Source organism: Crocuta crocuta, unplaced genomic scaffold (assembly GCF_008692635.1).
Source record: "Crocuta crocuta isolate KB4526 unplaced genomic scaffold, BGI_CrCroc_1.0 scaffold110, whole genome shotgun sequence".
Lineage (NCBI taxonomy): Eukaryota > Metazoa > Chordata > Mammalia > Carnivora > Hyaenidae > Crocuta > Crocuta crocuta.
The window spans coordinates 623,585-640,722 of record NW_027527386.1 but is presented as its reverse complement, the minus strand read 5'-3'; the positions used below and the strand labels follow the sequence as shown (position 1 = coordinate 640,722).

The following is a 17,138-nucleotide window of genomic DNA, read 5'->3' as shown; positions in this document are numbered from 1 at the left end:
AAATAGCACTCAATATCGGGACCCAATGGGATGAACAAGAAGCGCCCAGAACCACACATGAAATATTCTGGCCTAAAAATGAGTAAACCTAAATCTAGATCTAAATATTAATTTTCAGGAAATACTAGATAGATAGATAGATAGATAGATCTCTATATATAGAAACACAATGGAAGACCACACAGGAAGCAGGCAGTTACATCTAGAATGTTCTATAGGACAAAATGATGAAGCTTCTGTTATCAAATCAGAGGCATGAAGACAGGGGAGGGAGGCAGAGACTGCTATGATATAAAGAAAACCTAAGAGACTGTTTGCATCCCGCTTTCAACATGACTGGTTGTAAGATGACATCTTGAGAAACTGAGGCAACATCAGTGCATTCTGGGTATTGTCAACTTGGTTAGCTCTGTGTGTGCCGTATCTAACATCTGTCCCTCTAGATCCTTCCCTGCTCCTCTCCATTCTGCCCTATGGCCTGGGGAGGTGGGGTGTTGAGCTGTGTGGACTGAATCCAGGGGCTCCCTTGTCCTTGGGCTTCCAGTTAGATTAGCCAATGGTTTCCAGTTGGGTTGGCCAATGGAGCATCCCAACAAGAAACCAAAGGATAAGGCAAGAGTACAGTTAGAATATTTACTTCTCTGGCCTTCTCCATGTGGGGTTGACTCAGTGTAGGTGCAACCAGCAACTGACGGTCACAGCTCTTGCTAAGGAGGCCCTCTCCGCAGGGCTCTCTCCTTCCAGACTCTCGTAACCACTCCCTCCCATCGCCACTCCCCCACCCAGGTATCCTGAGGGTCATAGGGTCCCACTCTTATTAGCACAGGGGTTCCAAATGATCCCTGGTGATTTTCCTACACCTGCCATCTCCTTTGTAAATAAACCTTTTATTCAGCTCTCTTCAAATGGCCCCATTTGAGAGACCCCTCTCTATCCTGCCAAGACCTAGTATGGGTTAAAAAAAAAAACCCATAATAACTCTTAATCAAGAGAGTTAAATCCTGAAAAGCTAATAGGTGCCAGTATATGGAATCTGGGGGAATGTATAATGCAGGCTGGCAAAATGCTGACAGTTGTTGAGGCTGGTTAGTGGGCACACGAAGTTTATGGTGCAATAGTCTCTGCTTGTATGTATGTCTGGGGTTTTCATGATGAAAGGGACAAGTTCTGCTCCCAGACAGCCTTAGGTTCCAAACCCAACCCTACCCTTGTTAGTAGATGATCCTGGGGAAAGTACATCCTCTCCTTGAGTCTGGAGTCAATGAGAACTCTGGCGCTGGGACTCCGTGAGTATGCAGGGTCTGGTAGGGGGAGGTGCTTGGAGGGGGATGGGAGCCACCACCCCACCCCACCCCCGCTGGGCAGGCGCCTGCAGCCACCACCCACTTCTTATACTCCTGGAACACGATGAAGAGGATGTGCACAGCGATGCTGTTGAGAGCGTATGCGTTGATCACAGGCCTCAGGAAGGACAGGAAGGTGCTGACCACAGTGNAGGCAGGTGAACTGGGGCCTGGGGGGGGGGTGGGAAGCAGGACTCAGCGGTGGGAGGGTGACTGGTAGGGTCCAGGACAGGGGGCCTAGGGGGTGGTTAGGTTAGGTTAGGGTCAGGAGATCTTGTGGCAGAGGGAAGGGGTTCTAGGGAGCCCAACTGAACTCAGAAAAAGGTCTTGAGGCTCCCACGTGGGCTCAGCAGAGGGTCCCAAGAAGGGTCTGGGCAGGGCCTGAAGGGGGTGGGTAGGGTGATAAGAGGGTCTCAGGGAAGCTCAAAGGGCTTAGTCAGGTCAGCAGAGGGTGCCAGGGCCCAGGTCAGATAAGGGGTTAAGGAAAGTCAAATAGGATTAAGGAAGGAATTACAAGGGTCCCAGACACTATCAGGAGAGGGGTCCAGGAAGACTCAGGTGGGTCAAATAGCATCAGGAGAGAGATTCAGAGGGGTCTCGGGTCAAGAGAGGGGATCCAGGAGGATCCAAGGAAAGTTCCAGGAAGCCCAGGTGATAGGCTTATGAGAAAGTTCCCTGGGGTCCAGGTAAACTTAAGTATGGGTTTGGTGGGTTTAGACACGTTCTAGAGTAGGTACCAAACTATCCAGGTGGCATCAGAGGAGGATTTCCAGGGGTCCCAAGTACATTCAGAGGAGGCATTAAGTCAGATAAGGTCAGCAGAAAGTCCTGGGGTGGTGGTCAGGGTGGTCAGGGGAGGGATCCCAAGGAACTCAGATGGACTCTGACGGGCCCAACAGAGCACCGGCCCCGGCCCCACCTGTTCTTTCCTAGGAAAGTGGGAAAGTAGCAGCGAGGCATCCATATGCAGTAACCACTGGCCAGCAGCCACAGGATAGCAATCTCGTCCAGCAGCTGGCCCAGGAAGCTAAGTGTCATGTGGAAGTACATGGAGAAGAGGCCTGGAACGAGAAACAAAGGTAGGTGGTCAAGAGGGCTGCCTCCCACCCCCGCCACCCCAGTGGCACAGACCCCCACCTACCTATGACCATGAAGAGGATCCAAGTGATATAAATCCAGCGAGAGCGCTTCTGGGCATAGGAATGCATCAGAAACATCATGAGAGGCCCAATGATGAAGAAGGTGACATTGCTGAACTGGAAAGGAGGAGAACATGGGGAGGGGGTGGTCAGGAGCGGAGGTGGAGGAGCACTGCCCCTATGTCCAAACCCTCAGTCCTTAGCCAACTGGTCATCTGCCCTCCTTAAGGCAGTTAAGCAACCCAGAGTGTGTCCGTCTCTCAGTTGATCTTGGCAGTCAACCTGTCATCAATGGATTCATCACTCCCTCTGTTATTCTATGGGTTCATTCACTCATTCAATGAATGTGGCAAAGACGGTCTGCTGACCTTCTGCATACATTCTGCCCCTTTTCCTTCTAGAAGCAAGACCCTCAACTTTTAGACACAGCTACGCAACTAAAGACTACATTTCCCAGACTTCCTTGCAACTCACTGATCCCCTGTGACCTGGTCTGACCAATGGAATAGGAATGCAAATAAATCTATTACTTTTTTTTCTTTAATGTGAGCTACATCTATCAAGAGTTACTGTATTAGAAAGTGAAAGTAAGAGATTTTCAAAACGCAGGACTACGCCAGCACACATTCCTTTGGCCATCTGGCAGATGATGTCATCACTCATCATGAAGCCCCTAGCAAATTTCACAGTACCCTGGTGAGGTAATTAGAGTGAAAATGGCAAATAAAATCTTCGTATTATCATGAAAATAACTGTCACCTCGAGGAACCTCTCTCAGAGCCCTAGAGACCTCAGTGTCCCTGGATACTGTTTTGAGAACCATCTCTCCGTGAACGGCAGAGCCAAGGAGCTCGAGAACGTTGAGTTGCTGAATTAAGCTATTCCAGAACCATCTACCTCTAGACTTGCATTCCAAAAAGTAATAAGACGTGATCCTTTCTATTTAAGCTGTTTCATTTGAGACCAAAGAATCCCAGTTTTTGGGCTCCTGGGTCCAAGTGACATGGATTGGTCCCATGCTCCCCCGCTCCCTAACTTGGAGGAGGTAAATTCAATGTTCTAACCTTCCATATCTGCATCTGTGACATGCATAATGCAACCTCTTCATGTCGTTGACCCAGAGATCCCCAGATCTCACTAGTCTATGAGCACAGTTAAGGTGACAAGAACATTTGCACCAGAATTTCAGGGGTTCACAGTCTCTGACTGCTGATACAGGACTTCAGTGTCCCTTAAAGCTTCCCCCAGATATGTCTTGCGTGAATATCTCACATGAACTCAGAAAAAAAGTATTCTCATGGTCTTCCACCCACCAACTTGAGGCCAGCCTGCTTGCTCACTCATTACAGCCTTCTGTCCCCAATAAAATCTTCCTCTCGTAAAGGTCTCTCCCATTGCCTGAGCCCCATCTTAGAAAGTGAAGAAATAGCTCCCTGTTAGCGAGGACACTCCATTATTTCTCAGCATCCTACAGACTAGGGTGCATCCAGAGCAATGAGCTATCACCCCACAGGAGTCAGAATGGCTAGTATTAAACAAGAAGAAGAAATAATAAGTGTTGGGGAGGATGTGGAGAAAAGGAAGCCCTTGTGCACTGCTGATGGGAAAGCAAATTGTGCAGCCACTGTAGAGGTTCCTCAAAAAATTAAAAATAGAAATACCACATGATCCAGTTATTCTGTTGCTGAGCGTTTACCCCCCAAAACACAAAAACACTAATTTGGAAAGCTATATGTACTCCTATGTTTATTGGAGCTTTATTTACAAAAGCCAAACTAGGGAAACAACCCAAGTGTCTACTGATGGATGAATGGATAAAGAAGAGGTGATACGGGGGCACCGGGCTGGCTCAGACGGTGGAGCCCCTGACTCTTGATCTTGTGGTTGTGAGTTCAGGCCCCACATCAGGTGTAAAGATTGCTTACACTAAAATCTTTATTTATTTTATATACATTTTTTAAATCTTTAATGTTTNTTTGAGAGAGAGCACAAGCAGGGGAGGGGCAGAGAGAGAGGGAGACACAGAATCCAAAGCAGGCTCCCGGCTCCGAGCTCTCAGCACAGAGCTCAGTGCAGGACTCAAACCCACCAACTGCAAGATCATGACCTGAGCTGAAGTCGGATGCTTAACTTAACCGACTGAGCCACCCAGGCGCCCCAAAACCTTTAAAAAATATATACAGAAAATGTGGTCTACACATACATTGGAATATTACTCAGCTGTAAAATAGAATGAAACCTTACCATTGGTGACAACGTGGATGGACCTAGACGGTACTATGTTAAGTGCAATAAGACAGAAAAAGACAAATACCGTGCGATTTCCCTTTTAGGTGGAATCTTAAACACAAAACAAATGAATAGACAAACAAAAAGAACAAATTCATAAATACAGAGAACGAACTGGTTGTTGCCAAAGGGGAGGGGATGGGGTGGGCAAAATATGTAAAGAGATACAAACTTCCAGTTATAAAATAAATAAGTCACAGGGTTGAAAAGTGCAGCACAGCAAGTATAGTCACTAATATGGTAATGGCCTTTGATTGGGACAGACGATAACTACACTTACCATGGTGAGCATTGTGTAACATATGCAGTGGACAAATCACTGTGTTGTGCACCTGAAACTAATATAATACTGTGTGTCAACTATACTTCAGTTAAAAAAAAAAAATACAGAGCACAGTGGTGTGTGTAGGGAAATTATTTACCTGGTATGAGATCACCATCTAGGAGCCTAGGTCCTGGGCACCGGGACGACTTCCCGAGGCAGAAGTCCTTCTGATTCTAGGGAAGCCCACGGCTCTCCTTGGGTGGTGGTGAGCCAGCTCAAAAGCCACAATGAGGACCCTTGGAAAACTGGTTTTTCAGCCCCTGCTTCCACCCATGTCCTTGTTTTCCATGCCAAGGTGCCTGATGCCCACCAACAGACAAGTCGAATACATCTCTGTCGCGGCCACCTCGTTCACGATGACAACCCCAGAACACACCTGCTGTGTCTGAATCATGAGCCCCAACCCCACTGGACCAATCAGATTTTCTTGGGAATTTGAAACTTGGAGCAGATGCAGAGCCTGGGAATCACCAGACCTGAGTCACACCATTTTCAACTCCCTAAGATCTTGGGATATTGTCTCGATGTTTAAGATAGGTCAGCCATCTTGCCACCACAAACAGACAAGGCTGAGGACACGGGCAAATGCTCAAGGGCAGTATCTGACCTTGTGCTAAATCTTCCAGACCTTGGATCCCAGTCTTCCCAAACAACTCAAATTCCCATTTCCTAGGTACCCCAGGATCTAGCCAATGCATTCTTCCTCTTTGGTTTGTTCTTTGTTTTTGCTTTTTATTTTTGTTTTTTGTTTTTTCATTTTTTGTTTTTTTTGCTTAAGCTAAATTTCTATTTCTCCAATCCAGCAAAACCATCACCATTGGCGTATTACCTAGGGTTCTTTGGCAAGCAACAGGCAATGAATTTGGTGAACTTTTACTACAAATATAAAGATGTGTGTATGTAGTTACTTATTTAACTCATTTATCATTCATTCATTATGGGGAACTCATTGATCAAGAGAATTGCAGAAGACGAGGAAAATCAGAAACCAGAACAGCTCTGAGTGCCGAAGGAACAATCTCTTCAGGGGACAACTTTTGGGCAACTTTGTAGCCGTTATATCCGGGCCCAAGATTCATCAAATTCTGGAGATGCTGCCTGGACCACATCCCGAGGAGGGGGAGCACCTTGACTGACCACACCAATGAGACCATAACCGGTTGGAGAAGGGCAACTGGTGGTCGTAGGGAAAATGGGGCCATGGATACGGAATGGGCAAAATCCCAGACAAATCCTAGGTTCCCTCTGCCTTCAAACAAATGCCAGCCCTTGGGCACATCAAGCATGGCTGAAGGTGCTGAACCGACCAACTTAAAACACATCTGTGACTCCCGTAAATAAAATGCAAACTCTTAAACTTGGCTTATAAATTTCCTCCATAACTCACTTCTCTCCACCTTCAACTTTATTATCTAGGGGGAAGGGATAACCCAGTTCTTCCAAATGAGCCACAGTTTCTCTCACCCTTTAACCTTCAGAAGTTTGCACGTGCTGCTCCTATTGTCTGGACCATTCCTTGTCTCCACTTACCCTCTTTGCCAGGCCAACTACTACGCCACCTTTCACCTGGGCACTTCACTTTTCGAGAAGCCTTCCCAATCCCCCAAGGCAAGGTCAGGTGCCTTCCTTTGCGCCGTGTCCCTCTGTCCTAACATTTGTCTACAAGTTCTGGAACCATCTTGCTCCCCCCACTAAACTTGGCTTTGAGAACAGGGCCTGTGTCTTCCCCCTTCTCCGCTGGAACTGTAAATAGTAGGGTGCTCAGTAAATATTTCCTGTTGACTGGATCTCAGAATGGGTTTACCTGGATCACCAGTCACATACATAAAAATACTTGGCAGAAGGTCTTGTACCTGGAACGTTCTGGATAGAAGGTGCTGTGACTGTTACTTTCTCATCTTTTGACAGCATGGTTTTACAGACATTGCTTTTGATCCTCGCCTGCCCCCTGCTCCCCTCAACGTCTGGCTTTCTAGTTCTTTTCTGGCAACGAGAAAACTGGATCTCAGAGATGTGGGGTAACTGCTCTGAGGTTGCACAGCTCTGGAGGACTCCAAAGTTTGCTTTTGCCCCCAGGGCTAGGCAGCTGGCAATGATGAAAAGGGAGCTTCCCTGCTCTCTGCCCTTGTGACCTAATGTCTCTGGGTCTCCCTTTCCTGCATCAGTAAAATTGGGGAGCATAATTAATGCTACTGTGGAGGCTGTTGAAGGAGCATGCATTGCCTAGGATGTGGTCCTCACTCAATAAATAGCAAGGGCTGCTGCGGCCGTTGCTGTTGTTGTGGGAGATAATAGTAACAGGCTTATCCTTGGTTTACTTGCTCCAAGCTTGGGGGTCAGCAGAACCAAGACAGAAGTTTCTGATAATGCCCCTGAGTGTACAGAATGAGGGCAAAGCAATGGGCGGAGCCTCTGACTAATGGGCTCCAGCTGGCTCCAAAGTCTCTGATAGCATCGAGACCGAGACCGCCCGCTGCCAGGACCCCCCCACCCCCCGCCTGGGGCCAGCCCTCCACCTTTCCCAACCACTGGCCCCACCCAGACTCTTTGAGGCTGGAAAGGTGCCTGCCCAGGATCAAGAGCTGGAATCTCTGCGTCCCAGCCCCATCAGGTGTCTTCACCTTCATTAATTCATTCATTCACTCACTTACTCACTCATTCATTCATTCATTCGCTTACCAACCATTTCTTCAGTATCTACTATGTTGTTCAAATACCACAACACTGCCTGCAAACAAAATCTGCCTTCACGGGTGTATCTAGTCAAGGTTTGGGACACACTGTGTACCTCATTTTCCTTCTCTGCCTCCAAGCGCCGCAGTGAGGGTTAGAGTTTTGCTCACTGCTGTGAAATCCCAGGGTCTAGAGCAGTTACATGTGGCTGGGTACCTCAGGTCTGGAAGAAGGAGAGAAGGGAGGAGGGGTCAGGGGAGAAGAGAAGAGGGGAAGAAGGAAAAAGTGGGAGAAGAAAGGAGGGGAGAAGGGAGGGAGGCAGACAGACCAGAGCTGACTGCCCACCTCAGCCTTGGGGAAGGGCAGTGGGGGAACCCCTTTCTCATTCACCCCGTCCACCCGGAGCTGAAAACACGGCTGCCCCTCCCATCCCCCCAAACTCCTTCTCTCCTGTTTCATCGATCGATGGGTTCGATCGATTCAATCTTGACGGTCACGTCCATGAGGACAATGCACGCCTGTTTTATCCCTGGCTGTGTCCCCAGCACCCATTGAGCGCTCAAGAAAAAGTTTCTCGGATCCATCAAATTAATGAACATCACCAAACAGCCCCGTGCTCTCTCTCCCCACCGCCAAAGCTCAAACTCCCGCCACCCACAGCTGGCTCTGTCACCTGTCGAGGAGCCCCTCTGCGTCCACTCAACGTCCGCACATGAATGTGGGTGCAGGGCTGGGGCTGGGCAGCTAGAGCTGCAGCCACACACCCTCCCTGAATGGGACTTACTTGCATGAATTAAGAAACACATAATTAATTGTTAATCACACAGTAACTGAGCGGCCTCACAATGCTGTGGTTAATTAAGTGAGAGACTCTGGGACCAGGTGGCCCAGGTTTAACTCTGGTACTTCCGGCACACACAACTTTTATGCACGTGCTACTTACCTGCTGTGCAACTCTGGACAAGAAACGTGCAGTCTCTGAGCCTTTATTCCCCATTTGTAAAATGTGGCGAATAAAGAGTCCCTACTTCTTAGAATTACTCTGAGGATTATAGGAAATGTTATTTGTTAAATGAAGTTAATACATTAACACTTTCACATCTCTGTGTTATGTTTACTTCTAATAGTAATAGCTTTATGTATTCAATGCTTAGGGTGTGCCAAGAATTGTAAGGTTGTTTTTTTTAATTTGTTTTTGTTTTCAAATTGAGATATAAGTCACATATGATCAAATTCACTCTTTTAAAGTGTGAAATCTGGGGGCACCTGGGTGGCTCAGTCAGTTAAGCGTCCGATTCTTGGTTTCAGTTCAGGTCATGATTCCACAGTTTGTGAGACCGAGCCCCGCATTGGGCTCTGCACTGACAGCATAAAGCCTGCTTGGGATTCTCTCTCTCTCTCTCTCTCTCTCTCTCTCTCCCCCTCCCCTGCTCATGCACGCACATGCACGCTCTCTCTTTTTCAAAAATAAACTTTAAAAATAAATATATAAAGTGTGCAAGTCTGTGGTTTCAATCTACTATTCATGAGGTTGTGCATCCATCATGCACTATCTAATTCTACCATCCACCACTATCTAATTCTAGAACATTCTCACCGCCCCCAGAAAGAAACCCTGTATCCATGAGCGCCCCCTCCCCTCCCCCCAACAACCACGAATTTGCTTCTTATCTCTGCAGATTTGACTCTTCTGGGCATCTCCTCTGGATGGAATCCTACAATACGTGGCCTTTTGTGACTGGCTTCTCTCACTGAACATCATGTTTCCAGGGTTCACGCATGTTGTGGCATCAGCACCTCCCTCCTGTTTATGGCTGAGGAGTAGTCCATCTGCTGTGTGGGTGAAACACGGTGTGTTTATCCACTCATCCATGAGGAGCATCTGGGATGCGCAGTTGTTTCGTCCTCTCCATGGTCCTGTGAGTTAATTACTATTAGTACCCCACAGCTGCTCCCTTTCTGAAGAGGTACTCAGCGAATATTTACTGAATAAATAGGAAGGAAGGAAAGAGGGAAGGAAGGAAGGAAAGAAGGAAGGAAGGGAAGGAGGGAGGAAAGAAGGAAAAAAGAAGAAAGGGAGGGAGGGACGGAGGAAAGGAGTCTTTCTTTCTTCCCGACACCACCTGGCATGCTGTACTCTGGACTTCTGTTGATTATCTGTCTCCTCCATACCCCAGGACACCAGCCCCATAAGGGGGGTCATTTTGGTTTGCTTTGGTCATCTCTGTGCCCTCAGAGCCTGGAACAGTGCCTGGCCCAATTCTTGAGCAAAATGGAGGGGCCATCATCTCTTTGAGTTGTACCCCTCTGCCACCCCCCAGAAGGCTTTTCCTGAAGCAGAAGAGAGATCCAGAGGGGCCTATCGAGTCTGGGCCAGGATGTGTCGTGGGCATGATCACCATTGTGTGAAATTATTCAATTAATAGCGTCTGCCCTCCCTGAGAACAGAAACCATGCCCTCCTCGTTTTCCAGGAGCGGGGGGTGGGGGAGGGCTGGCACAAATGCTTTTGCTGTGAATTTGATGAGAAGGAATTCAGAAGAGGGAGGTATGGTTTAAAACTCATGGGGGGCACTTGGGTGTCACAGTCAGTTAAAGCATCTGACTCCTGATTTCAGCTCAGGTCACGATCTCAAGGTTGGTAAGTTCAAATCCCTCACTCGCCTCCATGCTGATGACACAGAGCCTCCTTGGGATTCTCTCTCTACGCCCCCTCTCTGCTCCTCCCTCTGTTTGCATGTTCTCTCTCTTAAAATAAATAAATAAACATTAAAAAAAATAAAATAGGGGCGTCTGGGTGGCTCAGTCAATTAAGCATCTGACTTTGGCTCAGGTCATCATCTCATGCTTCCTGAATTCAAGACCCGCGTCGGGCTCTGTGCTGACAGCTCAGAGCCTGGAGCCTGCTTCGGATTCTGTGTCTCCCTCTCTCTCTGCCCCTTTCCTGCTCATGCTGTCTCTCTCTCCTTCAAAAATAAATCTTTTTAAAAATTTTTAAATAAAATAATAAAATAAAACTCATGGGACCTGCTACTCACAGCCAGGGGCTCAGAGAGGGGCAGGTCTCTCCTTGCACCACACAGCATTTGGAGGAGAGAGGGCCTGAAATCCTCACCCTGCAGAGACCAGCAGTGGGAACCCTCAGATGCAAAAAGAGGAAAGGAGGCTGTAGGAGGTGTGGGCGTTGCAGCCTCTGCCGCCCTGCACAAACTCCCACTCGGATCTCTCTGTGCCCTCTTTTGTACCCGTTCCCCGCACCCTTCCCATTCACTCTCACCCCTGCACCCTTGCCTATCTGATCCCCGGGTCCAGCCATCCGCTCCCTTTGTTCTGTATCCAGGCATCTGAGAAGGAGCTTTCTGGAGAGGATGAGACACAGAGCTTCTGGGCTTTGGCAGGACCCCAGGAAAGAAATTCAGCAGTACAGCTGCTTCTCAGAGCTGGGGGCGGGGAGGGGGCCTTGAAACTTCCTCCCCCACCACTTGAAACTCTCCTAAGTTGCCAGCAGCCCAGAAGGAGGCCACACCTGGAGGCCAGCAGGCGAATGCCAGCAGAAGCAATCTGGAGCAGCACACACCTTGACTTCTCCCCTGCCCCACCCAGTCCAGGCTCTCCCACACCCCTGACCTCTATTCCTGTTGGATCTGCCATTCTGCCTCTCAGGGCCCATCTGTGGTAGGCAATCAGGTTCCCTAGCTGCTCCCCACATCATTGACTCGTAGCTGTTCAAAAGTCATCCACGGCTCCCCAGTGCCCTCACCAAGGAGCCCACACTCCTCTGCCTGGCATCCCTCAAGTGGCCCCTGGAAACCTCATCCACTCTTCACTCAGCCCTCGGTCCCTCCCTCACAGGCAGCTGGGGCTCTGGCTTCAAACCACCAAAGATTCCTTGACATGCTCTTCTCTCTCACCTCAAGACCTCCGCTTCTGCTGGTCCATTCAGTCTGTAGGCCTTAGAGAGCATTTACTCCCATTCTCTAAGCATTGAGATGCCCTCCACATTCAGCAAGCACAGGCCTCCTCTGTCATCCCCATGGCTCCCCACTGCCCATTCTGGCCCCTTTGCCCTCCCTCTGCCACGAGCTAACCATCAGGCGGGTCAGATCTGATTCTGGACATCTCGTTTCCTTAGCCTGGGAGCACATAGCATCTCTGGGACCCCAGGATCAATCGGCATGCATTGGTTTACAGCGTTCTTGTTGAATGAAGGAATGAGTCCAATGAGTCCATCGGCAAAAATGGGATATATTTCAAACACTCCGACTCAGCACTCAACACTTGGTCATCTTCATCGCTTCTCATATTCTAGCCACGAACACACACATCCCCTTCCCAAACTGTGAAGCCCCTCTTTTACGTCTAGGACTCAGTAGATCCTTCTCTCTTCTCCTCCCTTTTCCTTGACTCCTCCCCTACTTGGCAAGCTCCTATTCATCTTTCAAAGCCAATTCCCAGGCATCTTCCTCTATGAAACTTGCCAACACGTGGGATGAGTCCTTGAGTGCTTCCTCCTCCTATTATCTGATCATGTAGCACTGGGTTTTGCCTCCCCAACCCCCACCCCAGATGCAGTAAACCCTGTGAGCAGCACATTGAGAAAGTAAAACATCCTTCAGAGGCACCTGAGTGGCTCAGTCAGTCAAGCGCCCAACTCTTGATTTTGGCTCTGGTCGTGATCTCACACTTTGGGAGATCAAGCCCTGCACTGGGCTCTGTGCTGAGAGTGTGGAATACGCTTGGGACTTTCTCTCTCTCTTTGTCCCTCCCCCAACCCTCTCAAAATAAGTAAACTTTTAAAAAATTCTTGCTACTGTTAGTGGGAACGCAAACTTGTGCAGCCACTCTGGAAAACAGTGTGGAGGTCCCTCAAAAGATTAAAGATAGGACTATCCTATGACCCAGCAATTGCACTACTAAGAATTCAGGCAAAGGATACAAAAAAATGTTGTTTCAAAGGGGTAATGCACCCCAATATTTATAGCAGCACTATCAACAATAGCCAAACTATGGAAAGAGCCCAAACGTCCACCAACTGATAAATGGATAAAGAAGATATGGTTTATATAAACAATGGACTACTACTTGGTGATGAAAAAGAATGAAATCTTGCCATTTGCAACAACGTGGATGGAACTGGAGGGTATTATGCAAAGGGAAATAAGTCAGAGAAAGACAAGTATCATATGATTTCACTCCTATGTGAAATTTGAGAAACTTAACAGATGATCATGAAGGAAGGGAAGAAAAATAAGATAAAAACAGAGGGAGGCAAACCACAAGAGACTCTTAAATACAGAGAAAAGACTGGGGGTTGGGGGGGGGTGGGGGAGAGGGGGAAATGGGTGATGGGCATGAAGGAGGGCACTTGTTGGGATGAGCACTGGATGTTTTATGTAAGCAATGAACCATTAGGTTCTATTTCCTGAAGCCAAGACTACACTGTACGTTAGCTAACTTGAGACTAAAAAAAATAATAACAAAAAAAACCCTCTTGCTACATATTTTGTCTTCATTTATATACCTCGATCAAAAACATGCTTTTAAAGAGCTTTGTAATATTTCACCAGAAGGTTCTGAGCCCTCACAGGTTGGTGAAAATGTTATGGCTTCCTTTTTATTTATTCACTTATTTGTTGCAATTACAAATGACTCAGGACTTTGTACATAAGTTTTGTTTTCTATTGGGATTATCTCTGTGATGCAAGTCCCTGGAGGTTCAGTGGCTGAGTGGGGGCAGTGAAGGTACTATGTGTAAATCCATGTCTCATGCAACTTGACACATTGGACACACAAAGCTGCAAATTATGAGTGTGCCCGCATTCACCACAACATGAACTCATTTTTAATATCNATTATATTTATATATATTTTAAAAGAAAAGAAAGGAATCTGGCAATATATTTATATATTTATATATATATTATATATATTATATAATATTATATAATAAATATTATATATTTATATATATATAAATAAATAAATATATTTATTTATATAGAATATATGCAATATCTTCTATATTATATTTATATGATATAATACTTCATATATATAACACAGTTGTATGTATAGTACAGTTATATGTAATATATAAAATATCATGTAATTATATAATNATATAATTATAATATATACTATATATTGTATATAACTCTATCAGAAGCTGGCAAATCATGACCCTGTACCAATTCTACCCAATGTCTTCTTTTGCATGGCTTACGAGCTAAGAACAACATTTGTGCTTTTAAGTGGTTAAAAAAATTAAAAGAAGAATAGTATCTTGTGACATGTGAAAGTTACATGAAATACACATTTCAGTGCCATAAATAAAGTTTTATTGGCACACGGCCACCCTCACTTGTTTACATACGGTCTGTGGATGCTTTCAAGGTGGTAGAGCAGTCATTTCCATAGAGATCGTATGGCCCCAAGAGCCAAACATATTTAATATCTGGTATTTACAGCAAATGTTGGCCAACCCCTGACCTATATGATTGATTAGCTCTGGTGATGGGCTTGGGATACTCAGAAGCATTTTAGAGGAGACCCTTTATAACCTAATCTGTATTCAGTTCCTCATGTTCTGGCCTGTTTTGCCAGACCCTTTTCTTTTCTTTTTAATTTTTTTAATGTTTATTTATTTTTGAGAGACAGAGAGAGACGGAGAGCAAGCAAGGGAAGGGCAGAGAGAGAGGGAGACACAGAATTCGAAGCAGGCTCCAGGCTCTGATCTGTCAGCACAGAGCCCCCTGCGGGGCTCACACCCATGAACCCTGAGATAACGACCTGAGCCAAAGCCAGACAATTAACTGATTGAGCCACCCAGGCGCCCCTGCCAGAGCATTTTCGATAGAAGAGAAATAATCCAAGTGTGTTCACACCAGGGAAAGGTAACGACTATTTTGTGAAACTAGTTTCTGTTTGATAAGTGTCTGGAACGCAGGTACTGGGTGATGATGATGTAGAAATCTACTGTGTGTCATGGCCATGTCTCCTGCACCCTCGAAGAGTATCTGCCAGGAGCTCAACTTACTGCATTTAGAGACAGGCTGAAGGGAGGCTCCCCGAACAGAGGAGCGGTTCGCATAGGCATCCACAGCTAGACTGGGGTCTCAGCCCAGCCCTACGTCAGCCCTTTCTCGGTGCCTTGTGTGGGGCCCCCCACCTCAGGGCAGACTGCCGGGAACTCCAGAGAGAAGGCTCCTGAACCCCAAACCTCTTCTCCACCTCAGAGATCAGCATGTTCGGCCCCCTCTCAGTTTTCAGGTGAGGGCACTGAGGACCGGAGTCAGTATCTCTGACCAGGAGGAGCAAGAACCAAGGAGACCACAGAGAAGCCCTGAGTCTGTGTCCATCTCTGGCCTGTTTTGCCAGACCCCTTTCTTTTCTTTTAAAATTTTTCTTTTTAATGTGGAGAGCGGTGAGGTCAAAGCAATAGGGCAAGAGCAAGGAAGGCATCTGGGACCCACCCAATCCCCCAAGCTCCCCAAACATGTCTGGAACCCACCAAGTTCAAATCCTAGCTCTAAGTGCCAGAGTGACCCTGGCATAGCTTTCAGCCTCCCTGAAGGCCATTTTGTCACCTGGAAAATGGGATTAACTCTATGTAATATACATTGTGCCTAACTCGCAATGCCACTTAGAAGACTGAGTGAGATTGCTCATGTAAAATGTTTACTACGACATGTGCCACACAGTAAGCACTCAATAAAAGTAGGCTTGACTTGCTCTCATTGACTGAGTGCCCTCACTAAGTGCAGGGCACAGAGCAAAGTGCATAGGCTGCACCACCCACCAACCGTCCCAGAAGCTCCAGGAACACGGAGCAGTCTCCCCAGCACCCCGCGGGGGTAGCACAGCCACATGCATCTTTGGCTGCTTGTATATTCTAAGCTTTGCTGAAATGCCATTGCCATTCAGGCATTTTGAGCTTTCTGATATGGCCTCATACCAAGGACTGGGGGAACGATGACTCGCTGTGCCTGGAATTGAGGGGTCCCTGGGACATGGGACTTTCGATGCTGAAACCAGGAGAGTCCCCAGCAAAGTGGAATGAGGTGCTCAACCTAAGCTGAGGGTACAGCTGAGAACAAAACAGACACAGTCACCTCCTCCAGGAAGCCCTTCCTGATCCACCCCTCCCCTCACTGGCTTGTGGATCACCTCTGTCCTCCCCCCTCCCCAAGGCTGGCCCTGGACTTCCGGCTACAGCACCATCACCCTGGCTTGTGAATTCCTGGAGTCCCACGCGTGTCCTCCGCTCCAGGGGAACGGGGAGACTGACTATTTTCCTGGTCACTGCTGCATTTCCAAAACCTCCCCCGAGCCCGATGCCAAACAAAGACAAGTGAATGAACGAAGGCCAGCACTCCTCGCCGGGCAGAGGAACAGAGCTCAGAGAGGTGAAGCCTCCAGTGGGAGCCTCCGGCGGCAATGTGGAGAAGCCGGGGTTTGAACCCCAGTCTGGGGAGATTGCCACCCCACCCCCAGCCCTCTCACCGTGTTGTAGAACTCGGCCACCAGCTCCGAGTGCTGAAAGTTACTCTCACACCAGTCCACCTCCGAGCTCTGGTAGGCGAAGATGCTGGGCATCTTGACGCGGCGCCTGCTGCCCACTGGCTGCGTCTGGCAGAGAGCAGCATGAGAGCCCAGAAGGGCCGGGCCCAGGTGAGACGGGCAGAGGACAGCTGTTGCTCCACAGCAGGCAGGCGGGCAGGCCGGGAGGAAAAACCTGCCGAACCGCTCCCCTGGTTGCAGCAGGACACCCTGGTGGTGCTGTGGCGGCGGTGGCCCTGGGCATAAGCCGAAGGGCTGGCACCATCCAGGCAGGGCAGGGGGTGGCCAGGGAGTGGGCCTCCCACCCCTACCCACTAGGAGTGGGAGTTACGGGCACTGATACTGGAACAGTGATTTAAAATAATAATGAGCCTCTGGAGATGAGTACCCTGGCTACCCCCACCTTACAGATGAGCGGACGAGGCAGAGACAGCAAAGCCACTTGCTGAGGGCATCCAAGGTGATAATGTCACAACTCGAAAACAGGCAGCCGAGTCCAGACTCCAGGCTCTCACCCATTAGGCGGGTGAGACCTCCACACCATCAAAGCTCCGAGCTGCTACTCCCACACCCACACCAGAGGCGAGAGCGGCACGCCCGCCCCCGGGGGGCTTGGCTCAGCTCCCTTGCAGTCTTGGGCTCTGTAATCTTGTCCTATCCTTTCTCCTCTGGGGGGCTAGGTCTTCCAGTTTGTGCTATGGGAGGTGGGGCTGGATGGAAGCCACGTCTCTCGGATGGTCAAAAATATGCCCAGAGTGTCCCAGCTTCTACCGGGGGCCACCTTGAAAGCCCCCATGAAGGGAGAGATCTG

The 17,138-nt window shown here is 48.2% G+C and overlaps 1 protein-coding gene and 2 long non-coding RNA genes across 3 annotated transcripts in view; 2 read left to right on the top strand and 1 right to left on the bottom strand.

The window, feature by feature from the left end:
* The window catches only part of LOC144242632 (uncharacterized), a 2,028-nt gene extending 581 nt beyond the window's left edge, over window positions 1–1,447 (top strand). The window contains exon 3 of the long non-coding RNA XR_013338408.1: window positions 1,216–1,447. This is a non-coding gene — a long non-coding RNA (uncharacterized LOC144242632). The remainder of the gene's footprint in view (window positions 1–1,215) is intronic.
* ACER1 (alkaline ceramidase 1) overlaps window positions 1–16,363 on the bottom strand; it is a 21,013-nt gene extending 4,650 nt beyond the window's left edge. Inside the window, exons 1-4 of the mRNA XM_077777550.1 lie at window positions 16,271–16,363; window positions 2,485–2,599; window positions 2,263–2,404; window positions 1,387–1,506 (exon numbers count right to left, since the gene is read on the bottom strand). Of these exons, the coding sequence (XP_077633676.1) occupies window positions 1,387–1,506; window positions 2,263–2,404; window positions 2,485–2,599; window positions 16,271–16,363 (470 nt within the window). The remainder of the gene's footprint in view (window positions 1–1,386; window positions 1,507–2,262; window positions 2,405–2,484; window positions 2,600–16,270) is intronic.
* On the top strand, window positions 2,320–3,026 carry LOC144242696 (uncharacterized). The gene is made up of 2 exons (XR_013338441.1): window positions 2,320–2,422; window positions 2,884–3,026. It is a non-coding gene; the product is annotated as an uncharacterized LOC144242696 (long non-coding RNA).
* Window positions 16,364–17,138: the final 775 nt, after the last annotated feature.